The following is a 15,504-nucleotide window of genomic DNA, read 5'->3' as shown; positions in this document are numbered from 1 at the left end:
TGGTCCTCACCCCAGAACTGAGGGCAGGAGACGAGGGACAGTCAGGATCCCTATGGCTCATAGCAAACCTGGGTGTCAGAGGCCGAGCTGGCAGGGAGGGCAGAGACCCCACGGGACTGGCCTAGGGCACAGCGGGCCCACTGCAAGTCTGCCCGGGCCGGGTGGGCGTGAGGTGGGGCTGCACCACCCAGGTGATCCCTGGCTCTGAGCCTGCTGCTGGGCTGGGGTCTCCCAGCAGCGGTGCTTCATCAGGGCCTGCTGTGGGGCAGGGGGCAGGGCAAGCAGGTTAAGGGCAGTGGTGGAGGGTCTGTCCCAGCCGCCCTGGTCTCTGCGCCTCAACATCTGTCTCCGGAGAGACTCTGCCCCCACCTGCTTGGCCACAGCCAGGGAGGGGGCCCCAGCTGGCCTGCACCTGTCTGGCCTCAGCCTAGCACCCCAGTTGGAGTCCCCTCTGGCCATCTCAGGACGGGCACTGGGGTGGAGGGTGTGGGAAGGTGGGCAGGGGCCACTGGCCTGGCTGCGTGGCCTCCGGGGGCTCTCAGCGGTCGGCGGTCGTCGCTGGAGGTGCAAGGGCTGACCCTCCCCGAGGCCCAGTGCAGCCTCACCCAGGAGTGGGGCGAGGGCGCGGGACAGAGGGAGGAGGGAGGGGTCCCCGCTGCCCCTGCCCCCCACTCCCTCTGAGGCCTCTTCGGCTCCAGGGCCGCATTCCCCGAGTAGCCCCTGGTGAGGGGCAGGTCTGCGGATGCACAGGTCACATGTGACTGGCCTGGGGCAAGGCAGGGAGGCGGGACGGGGCAAGGAGGGGCAGCCAGCAGCGGGAGCGGGTGGAGAGGAAGTGACCTCGGAGCCTGTCCGGCTCGGTCCGGCACCGCTGGGTGACGCCCAGGGTCCTTACGAGGCCTGCTCCCCAGGACCGGGGGGAACCTTACGGGCGGCCGTGGACCATGGACGGTGCTGGGGTCTGGCCTGGGTCTGGCTGGCCACGCCCTGTGTGCCCCACGGCCAAGCAGGCCTCAGCATGGAGAGCTGGGTGCACCAGCCCAGAGCCTGGGGGATGCGCGGCACCCCTTGCCCCAGGCCCTACTGGCACCGGATGCCTGGCCCATGCAGGTGGGGGGCTACAGGCAGGGGCACGCGGGGCATCTCAGAGAGACGTGCCCCGGGGCGCCAGCTGGACCTGAGTGGCCGGAGTGGAGGTGGCGTCCCGACAGCCCTGGGAGGGTTGGGAGAGGACGGGACAGGACCCTTGGCCTCCGCTCCCACAGGAGGTTCAGGATTGGGGTGGTCTGCTGGAGGCGGGTCCCAGGAACTTGACCCCTTTGGGAAAGCCCCGGGGTGGGGTCCACCTGGTGATGCTACAGGAGCAGGTTCCCAGGACCCAGGGATCAAGGGCAGCCGCTTCTCTGGGCCAGGCCCGAGTGACAGGAGATAACTGCCTCTCACTCTTTGCTGGCAAGAGGGTCCCAGGTCCCCAGCTTCCCCACAGACACTTCCAACACGCACCTCCAGAAACCCCAGGAAGGACTCACGGGGAAGGAGCCGCGATGTTCCTTCTAAATGTTTTTATTAGAGGGTCGGGCGACAAAGAAAAAGAAACGTCAGAGCGGTTTTCTGCTGTAAGTTGAATACGTTTCGAAACCTCACACGGAATCAAACTGCACCAGAGAAGAGCAGCAGGGCCGGCTGCTCCCCAACATCAAGGCGCCCCAGACGTGGTGCCACGCGGCCGCCGAAGCCACAGCCTGGTGCCAAGAGGGCAGCTCAGCTGCGGCCCCAACCCGGAGCTCCCAGCAGGGCTTCGCCGTGACGCCCATGCCCACGTCAGCCGCAGCATCTGCGGCCTTGATGGCCCGAGGGTCGTGAAGTGACAGCCCTGAGCCGCCGATGCGCACAGATGTCAGGTAGGTCTGGGGAACACTGTCACCCGGTGTCCACTTCAGCCCAGTTAAGCACGGCTGCTCCAGGGCCGACGAAGGGCAGTCCTGGCAGTGACCAGAGAGCTGGGTCAGGGGTCAAGGCAGCCCCGCCATGTCCTTTGAGGAGGGCTGGCCGGGCCCTGGGGAACCCACGTGGTTGTACAGCAGGCCCGGCGTGTGGGGTGTGGGCCTCACGCGGGTCTGGCTCTGACCGCTACGCGGCTGGGTCCGGGGGGGGCTCTCGCATATGCCTGCCAGCCGCCTGTCATTTTGACAAAACACATAAACTGTCCTTTGCAGGTCAAAGACCATGGAACACGCGTTCACTCAACAAGAAAAAGGTGGCGGGTCAGTTTTTCCTGTGCCGGCTGCTCCTGGAGCAGTGAGGTCAGTGAACTGCCGACTCAGAGCTGGAAATACCTAGAATGCCAGACGCTGAGACCCCCTTGTCCGGCACATGCTCCACGATTCCTGGCATCAAACTCCCCATGCCTCCTCCAGTCACCGCCACCCCCGTCCTGGAGCAAGCTGACGACGGCTGACCGCCCTGTCTGAGCATGGAAGCCTGTTTTGCAGTGGGAAACCTGCACACTGACCTCCAGACGCAGGTGTGACACCTCACGGCCCTGGTGCTGGTTTACAGTCGACTGACGCCCCCGCCCTCCCCAAGTCCGGCCAGTGCAGCAGGCGGGTTGGGCCGTCGCTCCCGGATGCCCTGCCTCCCACCCCCAAAGCATCCTACAGCAGCAGTAAGAAAAATGATTTTGCCAATTCTAAGGTCACGTTAAAAAATGTTTTTATAAAAAGATTACGGTTTACAATAACTGGAAACCATGACATCCCACATTTCTAAGCTGCACTGCTGGAACCGTAGGACTTTAAAAGATATTGTATTGTAGAAAAATAACTGTGCAGCTCAGCAAAATGCATGTTGTTCAGCTTCTCAACTTAGAACTAAATATTCACACCAATTATAGTGTCCTTTCCCCCTGTGAATACAGTGATTTGCTGTGTGGCTAAATGATTTCAGAACCCTTTGAGCAGTTAGTTCCAATATTCAAGTGATTTCATTAAAAGCACTGGCAGAGTCAATTCGGTGCTGTAAAGGTGAAATGACTTCAGCGCATGTCAACGTGGCACCCCCTACGACAGAATCGACTGGAAAACTGAACAGAGAATGCATATATCTTAAAAGCTACCGAGGTGAAGGAATAATTTAATATCACCACACGAAAGCCCTGCAGAGCCAGTGCAGCTGACAGTGCCTCCCTGGGAGCCTGAGGCAGTGGCCCGGCCATCAGCGGAGCACAGTCACGTGGGCGGCGGCGAGGTCCAGGTCCGTCTTGGACGGATACACCACCTTCAGGTGGCCCTCCTCATCCACCACCCGGACCTGCTCCACCACCAGCGGGGCGCTCCCAGCCTGCTCAGCACCGGGAGTCGCCCTGGGGCCCGGGACTTGTCCAGGAATGGCATCGGCTTCGTGGTCGGAGAGGGAACCTTCGTCTTTGTTTTCCAAAGTGTACTTGTTGATTTCTGCCATTTTCTGCAAATGAAAAATATCTTTTCAACCGAGAGATTAGAGGCAACCCAGGGAAGACAGGCTGCCGTCACCCAGATGGCAAAGGGCAGCGGACGCGCCGTCTGTCCCGCGGGGCCAGAGCCTCGGTGGGCAGGATGGGCGGGGCCGGACGCTCACCAGGATGAGGGCGTCCATGATGTCCTTGCAAATCTGCAGGCTGGCGGCGCTCGTCACTTCCAGAAACAGGTCACAAGTGGTTTTCTTAATCTTCAACAGAAATTAGAAAGATTTCAGGAAAGAATCAAGTTATCACAAGCAGACCCCAGCAACTGCAAGGTCTAATCTGCAGAAAACCCTGTAAGACGGTGTCACACAAATCTGGACTGTCGCCCGCCTGAGGGGAGACAGACACCGGGGTGCGGCACACGTGGCGAGTCATGGGCAGCAGCGAGCACACACCGCCACACGCGTGAACGCGACACGTGATGCGGTCTCAAAGGTGCCAGACGCTGGCACCGCCCACCTTCGTCTTCTCGCTGTTTGTTATGGGCGGGAAAGAAATCACGTCGCCGTTTGCATCCACGAGGCACGGGTAATGCTCCTTCCCATCCAGCAGGTGAAGGTACCTGGGTGAGAAGAAATACCGATAACAGGCACAGCTGTGGAAACACACCTAAAGGCGAGTGGACGAATCGCAGTTCTCTGGACACAGTAGGTGTCAGGTCAAGGGCACGTGACACAAGCAAATTCAGAGGAGATGTTCGCAGGGCCTCCTCGGCGCCCGAGCCAGCCGAGCCTGACCTGGATCAAGCGCAGCAGGCCTGGCTGCCCCTCATCCGTGGCGCGCTCTCCCTGCGCACCTGGTGGGCATGCCGAGGGCCCCCCTCTGAGACAACACAAGGCCTGCACTCCTGGCACCTGCTTCTCTGAAGCCACGCGACATGGGGCTACGATGGATCCTTCCCCCCCCCCCGCCAAGAACCCGAGAGGAGAGTGAACGAACGCTGGGGAGGTCTCCTGAGTTTGGGCAGCTGCGGGAGCGCCCGCAACGGCACAGGCTGATGAAAGGGGCCCCACCTGTGCAGGCCCGACACATTCTGCCTCTTCTTCTGCTTCCTGTGCTCCTCCGCCTCCAGCTGCAGCTGCCGCACCAGGTCCTTGGCCTTGACTTCCCGGCGCCCCAAGGGGACGATCTACGGGGTGGATACCGCACGTTGGCCCGTCGCTGGGGGTCCCAGCGGGAGGCTTCTGAGAGCTGACAGTCCTCCAGGCGGACGTCCAGCGGGCTGAGGATAGAGGCTGTCCCCATGTCACGTGCAGATATACTGTGCCTTCAGAGGTCACCCCGGGGGCTGAATCTGAAACCCGCCTAATGCACAGCCGGGGCTCCACGCCTGTGGCTCTGAGGAGGCTGAGGGAAGAGATGGGGCCAGCAGCCGGAGCCAGCCCCCTGGGAACACTCCTCCGCCGGGGGCCCGAGGTGCCTCATGCGGAACCCGACAGACCAGGAGCGGGGCCTTGGCAGAACTCACACTGTGGTCAACCCCAGATCAGGGGGTTTGCAACTGGGATATAAACCACAATTTCTGGTTAAAAGTTAGCGAGCAGGTGAAGGAAACCACTTTCAAATCACCACCTCCTTTGATGAGTTTACTTTTGAAAGTAACTGTCAGCACAACCTGTTTTATTTTATGTTCCTGCTGGGAGCAGAAAAGGGTCAGATTCTATCCAAAATGCTCTGACTCAACCACCTGCACGTGTATTTTTTGAAAAACACACAAGGAACACTCAAACTGCAAACACCGGGATGCGTGGCCTCACCCTGAGGTCTTCTGGGGGGCGGGCGGCATACAGCAGGGGCCCCCGGATGGCGCTGAGGTCGTGGGTTGCGATGGTGGCCACCGTCCTCTTCTCACAAAGGTCCTCGTGCAGCTTTGTCTGCAATACAAGTTCAAGGGCAGGCAGAGCTCAGTATGCCAAGGCCGGAGGGCAAGCCCCGCCACCCCAAACCCCCCCGGAGCAGCCTCCCCAGCCAAGTATTTATTTCGTGGAACCTCCGCTGGAAAGCTGGTATCTGCTTATCAGCAGAATTTCTTCTCGCCCTAACTCTACTGTGCAATGCTTGAGACTTCAAAGAACCCATCTCGAGCTAAAATTGATGACTGAATAAACAGAAGTGTGACTTCAAAAGAAACACAACCCCAGCAAGCGTTTCCTCCAAAGCACTGATCTTCCAGTTCCGAGCTCCTGGCTTGGCTTCCTCCCCGTAGGCGAGTACAGCCTCAGCCCCGCAGGCCACGCTCGGGGCTGCCCACGTGCAAGGATGTGCTTTTTGCTTTAAAAGCTGGGCAGACTTCACAGAAGAACAAACTCTAAGTTTGTCTAGCTGAAACTTCACAAAAACTAAACAAGTCACCCAAGAACACGTTGGCAAGAGCTGACGATTTTAACTGCGCCGGGTCCCCTCCCCGCCCCACCCCACCGGGGCCGGCCGAGGAGCTCGGCAGGAGCGGTGGTCGCCCCGCCCACGGCCCGTCCTCCCCGCCCCCATCGCGGCCGCGGGCACCCACCTGGGAAGAGAGGAAGCGCTTGAGTGCGTTCCCGGGCTGCAGGTCCATGCCCCGCACCACGGCGCCCACGATGAAAGGCCGCACGTCTCCGACCCCGGGGCTCACCCTGACCGTCAGTGGGGCCGGGTTCTCGGCCACGTGCAGGACCCGCAGCAGCAGCCGGCTGGCCTCGTCCACCCAGGCCTCCTCACCCTCGCCGCACTCCCTCTTCCTCCGCTCCCGCCGCTTCCTCCGCGCCTCCTCCCTGTCGGGGCCCTCGGCCTTGCCCCGGCTCCGGCAGCCCCCGCGGCCCCCGGCGCGCAGGTACTCCAAGATGGACCTGGTCTGGCAGCCGCTGACCATCTTCTCCAGGCGCTTGTCCCGCAGCCTGTTCCCCCGGAAGTTGATGTCCTTGAGCCTGGGGCAGTCGGCCAGCTCTGCTGGGATCTCACTCAGCTGGTTGTTGGACAGGTCCAGCGTCTGCGAGGGAGACCGGGACGCATCAGACCCCCGGGACCCGCCCTCCTGCCGCCTGCCCCGCCTCAGCCCCACGCCTCTCCCCCAGCCCAGCGCCCAGCACGGATGCAGTGACCCGGGCTCCTCGGAGGAGAGGCGCGAGTGGACTGCCAGTCACCTCTATGAAGTGCTGGTCTTGCTTGTGCTGCTTGACCACCGTGTCCCTGTAGTAACAACCACGGCAGAATTTCCCATCGACGGTTAGGTTAGAGGGAAAAAAGACAACAAGGAACGCGGGGAATGTCTGGTTATAAACAAATAAGGACTTTACATGAGAAACAGGTTCCCCACAAAGTAGCGCTGAGATGTCTTTAATTAAATGAGCAAAAAAGCAAGAACAGAGCAAGAGTAACCAGCACGATGCTCTCACGCTCTCGTATCCTGCGTGCGTGACAGACAGCGAATCAGCGTCAATGCTGGGACAGTCCTGGGCCCTTGGCGGTGACGCGGGAGGAGGGAGCGGGGGCTACTGCTCCTGCGCCGTAAGGAGGTTGGTGAAACCCTGTGGCCCGTGAAAAGGAACCTTCTGTGACTACTACTGAGGCTGCCATCAGTGTCGCTGACGCGGTGGAAACGGGCCAAGTGGCCACCTCACGTGGTGGGCAGAAGGTAGGGTCCTGTGCCGTGGGAGGGACTCGGCTGGTGGTAAGGAGGACAGGGCCCCTCCCAGGAGGCCCAGGCGGCACGCAGCCCTGCAAGTAAACGGCTTCTTCCTCGTTCTCCTCCAGGGCCCGTGGCAAGCTCTGGATGGGCCCCGCTCGGCTTCGCTTGGACCTGACATGGAGCCTGGGGAGAAACCCTATAATCTGGCTTGGTGGGAGTAAGCACAGGGGACTGGCATTTGGACAGCGAGGCAGTGACGGGCGGCAGGGGCCTCCCCAGGGGCTGCAGACCTGGGAGCGCTCGGGCAGGCCCCTCCTCACACTCAGGGAGCAGCACCCACAGCAGCGTGGCCAGCGAGGAGTCCTGGTCCTGATGGGGACACCTCAGCCCCGAATGACCACAGCTGGGCCGCAGCGGGTGGCAGATTTGTCATCAGCTGGGAGGGGGGCAGGGGCCCTGACTATCCACGAGATGCTGTCTGCTGTGGCTGGCACAAAGGGTGGTTTTAAGGGAGCTTCACAAACCCCGGTTATGAAGGAAACTCTGGCTCAGCAGTCAGGCTGCTGCGAGGCCGGAAGAACCAGGGTGGAGGAGGGGTGTGGCAGGTGGGTGCCCGACAGAGGGTGACAGAGGAACCTCCACGCGGCAGGACCGGAGGCTCAGGAGGGAGGGAGCAACTGCAGAGCAGACTTTGATCCTGCAGTCGACCCAGAAATGGAGAAAGAGAAGGTGAGCCTGACACGGTCTCCAGTCACCACTGGGGACCAAGCACTCAGTGGTCATGCGGGCTGTGGGTTAACCGGACGTCACACACCTGTCACCGTTTGGTGCCTCTCCAGGCCTCTCCCTGCTCTCAGGCGAGACTGGACAGGCGGGTAGATGGGCTGAAACGTGGCCCTTCCAGGCTTCTCTGTGTCCTGCCCCCCCCATGCTCACGCACACACACACCCACCCGTGCACAGGACTTGGTGGTGCCCCCTGCACCCCAGCCTGGGGTCTGCTGGCCTCCTCACTCACTGCTGACTGGCAACATCAGCAGTGCTGAGCCCAGGGCTGCGGAGCTGCTCCCCCAGAACACGCCCAGGTGTCAGAACGCACCTGGACAGGAGGACGGGCAGGGGCCGCCTAGACCAGGTAACCCTGTGTGCACACTCAGCCTGGCCTGGGCCAGAAGAACCAGGCCCCCGCCCACTGGCAGGCTGTGAACAGCAGACCAGGGCTGGCATTTCAAGGTTGGGTTGGGACCTGCACGCCCAGCTTGGAGTCTCAAGAGCGTGAACTCCACTGGCAACTCTCACTGCAGCGTGAAAACACAGCCGCCGCGGTGGAAGGTCTGTGCCTCCACGAGGAAGAGACCCACAAAGAGCAGCAGAGGAAGGGCCGGCAAGAGTGGGGGAGGGGGCCCCCCAGCCCCGACCAGAGCAGTGTCAGGCCAGCAGCCTGCTGAGGTGGTCTCCTCGGAAGACAGGTGCGGGGGTACTGGGGCGGGGGTCTGTCAGGGGCAACGATCGCCAAACACGGAGCAGAGGGCAGTGGCAGCAGCCAGTGCCACAGACAGCAGCCCAGGACCTGCCCCGGGGCCCTGCGGGAGACAAACGGGGAGCAAGGGCAGGCAGCCAACAGGGCTCTGGGGGTGCCATGTCCAGCAGAGACAGGGAGACCACCGACGAGTTCAAAGCGGACCCCACAGCAGGACACGCCACCCGCCGCCAGGCACGCAGAGCCGCAGGTCCAATGGGGAGTGGAGTCCACAGGTTTCATGGCTGGAGCGTGAGTGCCGGAGGGAGAGCCTGCGGCTGAAGTGATGTCTGGATGGCGTAAAACTGCGCAGGGCAGGGGGCGGGGGCGGGAAACCCACAGTCGCCGAAAGGAGAATGAAGTGAATTGAGTGCACGTGGAGGGGCCTCCAGGCACCTGCCCAGAAGACACCCAGGCACTCCCTCCCTGTAGGTAACACAATAGTGACACCGGCCAGGCAGGGCCAGCCTCTGACCCTAGACTGTGACTCGACTGCTGGGCCGAGCTGCGGGGAAGGGACCCTAAATCCCTGGTTGTGAGACCCTACAGACACACACTCTACCCCTGGGGGTGTGGAAGGACCCCTCTGTTCCAGTTGATGGTGACCAGGCCGAGGGGACCTGAACCCACCATCTCCAACAGCAACTGAGAAAATAAGATGGAAGGATTTTTTTAATCAGTTTTTCGTCACTGGACAAAGGTTTCATGGGCAAAGTTCCACTTCTCTGTGAAACGTGATTACGGGAGAAGTCCCATAAATGAGCAACGCCAGACGACATGAGAGGGCACAACTCCTGGCAGGGCTGGGAGAAACCCTGAGTGCCGTGGCCCTTCAGCTGATGAACGTGCTGTCCCGGAACAGTTCATAAATCTGGGGGCACATCTGGCCTGCCCGTCCCTCCAGCAGTCCCCGGTGGCAGTGCCGTGGGCCTGGGTAATGGTCACTTACAATGGGGGCATCCTGTGGCTGAACCCCATGGGTAACAGAAGCCCAGTGGGGAGAAGCCCAGCTGAGTGGGTCTGAGGTCAGGACAGTGGTGAAGCTGGCGCTCCAGGCAGAGGTAACTGGGGAGGGAAAGGACAGCTCTCCCTTCAGCTTCCTTGTCCCCGGCAGCTGCAGTGGGGCAGAGGGTCCGCCCTTCACGGCTCCCAGGGAGGGCACCAAGGAGCTCTCATGTGCTGTCTCCCGACTGGGAGGTGAGTGGGACAAGCAGGGGCCTGTGTGCTGTCACCTTGGGGGCCCCTACAAAACCACGCCTCCAGTATTCACCTCCTTGTGTGGCATCTCCCACAACTCCGCACTGAGCTCCACTTACTGAATCAGCAGGTTGCAGTGGATGTGGCGGGCTGCTAGGTCCAGGTCTGTGCCTCAGGAAGGCCTGGCAGCTCCTGCCCTTGTGCTCCAAGGAGCCCTGAGCCGCCATGTGAGAGGTCAGACTACCCGGCGGGGATGGGAGACGTCCCAAGATGACGTGGAGAGAGGAGTCAGCCACGCCAGCCACGCCAGATGAGCCTGGCCCTGAACCCACGGCAGCTGACCGCAGCCACACGAGTGATCAACGGCAAGGCAGCAACAGTCCAGCTGGGCTGGCCCACAGTGAAGAACCGTGGGCAAACAAAACGACCGCTGTGTTAAGCCACAGCCTTGGCGCGGTGATGCGGCTGCAGAGGACCTGCACCAGTGCCATCACCGCGCTTTCTTCATGGCACCGTGGTCATCCTCAGAGGGGAGGAGATGGGCAGGAGCCCAGGGCGCCACTACAAGACACTGAGCTGAACCCACACTTTCTGGTTCCCAGCGCAGCTGTCCGACTCCCGCTGTGCCCCCACCTCACAGGAAGGACAGAGAACACCTCTGTCCTCGGAGCGCCAGGGTGTGGAGCGATGCTGCTTCACCCAGTTCCAGCAGCCGTTCCTCGTGAAGGCATCATTTTAGGAAAGGCCCCCAAAGGACATCTGAGTCCAAAAGGGGTTCCAAGTAGCTCTGACATGACACTCTCCAAGAAACAGGTCTCTTCATGTGAAAGAGACTGATGGAAGTCTAAAAATGGGGAACGTGATGGACCGGGCGAGGGGGGATTGAGCAAGCAAGACGTTCTCTTCACCTGAATGAGGGTGTTCCGGACACAATAAAGGCTACTTCACTGGGCGGGCACCCAGAGGTACTAAGAACGTTAACAAAACAAAACAAAACCCGAACTTGAACACTGCTAAGGCATTACAGATGTGAAGAGAAAGATAAAAACTGTACACGCACACGACGCGACGTCACACTCACACGACGCACACGACGCGACGTCACACTCACACGACGCACACGACGCGACGTCAAGCTACACATTTGGTACATCTACCTTCTGGGAAACCAAGAGACGGATGAGATGGGTGATGGAGTAGAAAGGGCTTATATCATGTGTCACACCACAGCCCTGAAGGGAAGCTACAGCCCTGGGACCAGCATCCCAGGAGTCGTCGCCCACAGCTTCTTCCTGGAAATGCCAGTTAGCGCGTGTCACTCTGAAGGGTGGCCTCCTGTTTCTCTTAACTATAAACACACACACACGTACCCACGCACACAGATACACCCTGACGTAAAGACATCTGTAAAATGAGTTAGCAACATCTTAAGAGTAATTCCCGCTGCAAAGAGGTCAGTTGCTAAACTGCACACACGTTTTATTGTTTTAAAAAAGTCTGCATTGGGAACCTACCTCAACATCATAAAGGCCATATACAACAGACCCACAGCAAACATCATTTTCAATGGTGAAAAACTGAAAGTATTTCCTCTAAGATCAGGAACAAGACAAGGATGTCCACTCTTGCCGCTATTACTCAACATAGTTTTGGAAGTCCTAGCCACGGCAATCAGAGAAGAAAAAGAAATAAAAGGAATACAAATTGGAAAAGAAGAAGTAAAACTGTCACTGTTGCAGATGACATGATACTATACATAGAGAATCCTAAAGATGCCACCAGAAAACTTCTAGACTCATCAATGAATTTGGTAAAGCTGCAGGATACAAAATTAATGCACAGAAATCTCTTGCACTCCTATACACTAACAGTGAAAGACCAGAAAGAGAAATTAAGGAAACAATCCCATTCACCATTCCAACAAAAAGAATAAAACACCCAGGAATAAACCTACCTAAGGAAATAAAAGACCTGTACTCAGAAAACTATAAGACACTGATGAAAGAAATCAAAGAAGACACAAACAGATGGAGAGAGATACCATGTTCTTGGATTAGAAGAATCAATATTGTGAAAATGACTATACTACCCAAAGCAACCTACAGATTCAATGCAATCCCTATCAAACCACCAATGGCATTTTTTTTTTTTTTTACAGAACTAGAACAAAAAATCTTAAAATTTGTATGGAGACATAAAAGACCCAGAATAGCCAAAGGAATCTTGAGGGGAAAAAACGGAGCTGGAGGGATCAGGCTCCCTGACTTCAGACTATACTACAAAGCTACAGTAATCAAGACAGTATGGTACTGGCACAAAAACAGAAATACAGATCAATGGAACAGGACAGAAAGCCCAGAGATAAACCCACACACCTACAGTCAACTAAGTTATGACAAAGGAGGCAAGGATATACAATGGGGAAAAGACAGTCTCTTCAGTAAGTGGTGCTGGGAAAATTGGACAGCTACATGTAAAAGAATTAAATTAGAACACTCCCTAACACCATACACAAAAATAAACTCAAAATGGATTAGAGACCTAAATTTAAGACCAGACACTATAAAACTCTCAGAGGAAAACATAGAAAGAACACTCTTTGACATAAATCACAGCAAGATCTTTTTTGATCCACCTCCTAGAGTAATGGAAATAAAAACAAAAATAAACAAATGGGACCTAATGAAACTTAAAATCTTTTGCAAAGCAAAGGATACTACAAACAAGACGAAAAGGCAACTCTCAGAATGGGAAAAAATATTTGCAAACGAATCAACGGACAAAGGATTAATCTCCAAAATATATAAACAGCTCATGCAGCTCAATATTAAAAAAACAAACAACCCAATAAAAAAAAAAATGGGCAGAAGACCTAAATAGACATTTCTCCAAAGAAGACATACAGATGGCCAAGAAGCACATGAAAAGCTGCTCAACATCACTAATTATTAGAGAAATGCAAATCAAAACTACAATGAGGTATCACCTCACACCAGTTAGAATGGGCATCATCAGAAAATCTACAAACAACAAATGCTGGAGAGGGTGTGGAGAAAAGGGAACCCTCTTGCACTGTTGATGGGAATGTGAATTGGTACAGCCACTATGGAAAACAGTATGCAGGTTCCTTAAAAAACTAAAAACAGAACTACCATACGACCCAGCAATCCCACTACTGGGCATGTACCCTGAGAAAACCATAATTCAAAAAGACACACATACCCCAATGTTCACTGCAGCACTGTTTACAATAGCCAGGTCATGGAAGCAACCCAAATGCCCATCAACAGAGGAATGGATAAAGAAAATGTGGTACATATATACAATGGAATATTACTCAGCCATAAAAAGGAACGAAATTGGGTCATTTGTAGAGACGTGGATGGATCTAGAGACTATCATACAGAGTGACGTAAATGTCAGAAAGAGAAAAACTAATATCGTATGTTAATGCATGTATGTGGAAACTAGAAAAATGGTACAGATGAACCGATTTGCAAGGCAGAAATAGACACAGATGTAGAGAACAAACATATGGACACCAAGGGGGGAAAGCGGGGGTGGGTGGGTGGGTGGGATGAATTGGGATACTGGGGATTGACATATATACACTAATATCTATAAACTAGATAATAAGAACCTGCTGTATATATAAAAAAAAGTCTGTATAAAAGGATGGCAATGAGGAGGAAGAAACAGAGGCCTGCCTCTTTAAGGACAGGAGCCTCTAGACTGGATTTAGGCCATGGTCACAGCAACTCCTGTCCTCTAGTCTCTTCCTCAACAGACTTACTGGGCCCTTGTTCCGAGTCGAGCATTCTGTTGGGACCTGGGGTCCCCGGATGAATAAAATAAACAAGCAGTCCCTGGACAAGAAAGCCTAGACAAAACCCCAACCTATTTGCTATGTACTTTTGGCAACCCCTTCCGGCCTTCTGTAAGACAGGAATAACCACCCCTGCCTTGGCAAGCCGTTGTTGGGGTCAAGTGAACTATCACATGTGAAATCATACGCGCGGCCTTACGCAAATTCCAGTCATTTCACATCTCCACGTCCTGCCTGGGTGGCCTCACGTACAGGGCTCACCCAGTCTTTTCACAAACATTTGGAGATGCAAAAATTTAGACACCCGTCCCTGCTGTTGACCTGCTTCCGACCTGAGCGGGAAGCCCAGTTAGTCCACGATCACGAAACAGTGTGTTGCATGTTAAAGCCCAGTTGTGAGCAGAGTGTGCGGGGCGAGCCGAGAGGACCACCCGAGGACGGAGGCCAGGCTAGTGCGAGGGGACCCGGGGGTGGGCCGGCTTCTCAGAGATACCGACGCTGCGGTGGCCCTTCCCGGCCGAGTTGGGACGGCTCGGCACCGGGAGAAGACCCCCGTCCGTGGCTACCACAGGGCCCGCCCCGCCCGCCCCGCTGACCGCTGACCTTGAGCGAGGCCAGGTGGGCGATTTCGGGGCTGAGCTCCCGGAGGCAGTTGTCGGCGGCCGCCAGTTCGCTGAGCAGCGGCAGCGCGCCGGGGCGGAAGAGCGCGGCGGGGAAGGCGTCCAGGCGGTTGCCGGTAAGGTTGAGGGTCTGCAGGCGCGGCGCGCAGCGCGCCAGGTCGGCGGGCAGCTCGCGCAGCCGGTTGCCACTGAGGTTGAGGCTCTGCAGCTGCGGAAAGCCCGGCGGCTCGGCGGGGCCGAGGCCCTGGCCCGGAGGCAGCGCCTCCAGCGCGTTGCCTGACAGGTCGAGCACGCGCAGCGCGGGCAGCGGGCCGAGCTCAGGGCTCAGGCCGGGCCCCAGCGCGTTGCGCCGCAGCACGAGGCTGTGCAGCTGCGGGAGGCCCTGAGCCAGGCCCGGGCCCGGCTCGCGCAGGCTGCCGCAGCCGCTCACCTCCAGGTAGTGCAGCAGCGGCAGCGTGAAGAGCCGCGGCGGCAGCCGCCCGCCCGCCGCGCGCACCCGCTGCTCCAGCCCGGGCCCGGTCAGCAGCAGCTCCCGCCGCCGCTCCCGCTCCGCCAGCTCCAGCTCCGGCCAGGCCTCCGACACCGCCGCAGCCGCCATCGCGCCGCCACTCCCGCAGCCCCTGCCGGGGCGCTTCCGGGGCACGCGGCGCCACTTCCGGTATGGGCCGGAAGGAGTCGTCGAGAGCTGCGCGGACGCTAGAGCGCCTTAGCGAGGGCCATAGAGGAGCCCGGTGGGGCGTGGCTCGAGGCTGTCGCCGGCGGGGTTGGGGTCCTCACCCGTGGGCGTGTGGGTGGGCTCCCGGAGCGCCCAGGCCCACGTGGGGCCGTGAGTGCTGGGCCTCCGGCCGAGTCTTCCTGCCCGCGAGGATGTCGGGGAGCAGCGGGGACGGCCCCGCACGCCGTGCTCTGTGGTCTCGGCCGAGCCCCTAAGACAAGGCCGGAGAGCGAGTCTGCGGACGCGTCCGCCTCACGGACCTGAGGGAGACGCCCGGGAACGTGGTGACTCCCAGGTGGCCTAGAATTCAGGCTAAACGCCGTCTGAAGGGGAAGGGGGAGGAGATGAGTGGTTCTTAGGGGAGATGAACGGTCCCTAAGAGGACAGACGGGCGGAAGGACCGTGTGACAACGGGTGTGTTATCACTTCTAGTCCCTCCGGGTCTGAGCCCGTCTTCCCTGGGCGGTGCGCTCCCGGGAGGGGGTCTCTGACGGCTGAGGTCCTTTGGGAGGATGTGTTTAG

The 15,504-nt window shown here is 58.2% G+C and overlaps 1 protein-coding gene across 1 annotated transcript; it reads right to left on the bottom strand.

Annotated features, from left to right (window-relative positions):
* Nucleotides 1-2,695: 2,695 nt before the first annotated feature.
* LRRC47 (leucine rich repeat containing 47) lies at nt 2,696-14,895 on the bottom strand. Its single transcript, XM_027110408.1, has 7 exons — nt 14,251-14,895; nt 6,009-6,467; nt 5,260-5,376; nt 4,516-4,631; nt 3,962-4,064; nt 3,616-3,705; nt 2,696-3,462 (listed from the first exon to the last, which is right to left on the bottom strand). The coding sequence occupies exons 1-7, from the start codon at nt 14,863-14,865 to the stop codon at nt 3,214-3,216; spliced, it is 1,749 nt and encodes a 582-aa protein (XP_026966209.1). The 5' UTR covers nt 14,866-14,895; the 3' UTR covers nt 2,696-3,213.
* Nucleotides 14,896-15,504: the final 609 nt, after the last annotated feature.

This window comes from Aethalodelphis obliquidens, unplaced genomic scaffold (genome assembly GCF_003676395.1).
Source record: "Aethalodelphis obliquidens isolate GAN/ISIS:26980383/991018 unplaced genomic scaffold, ASM367639v1 scaffold9, whole genome shotgun sequence".
Taxonomy (NCBI): domain Eukaryota; kingdom Metazoa; phylum Chordata; class Mammalia; order Artiodactyla; family Delphinidae; genus Aethalodelphis; species Aethalodelphis obliquidens.
This window is presented reverse-complemented; position numbering and strand designations above follow the sequence as displayed.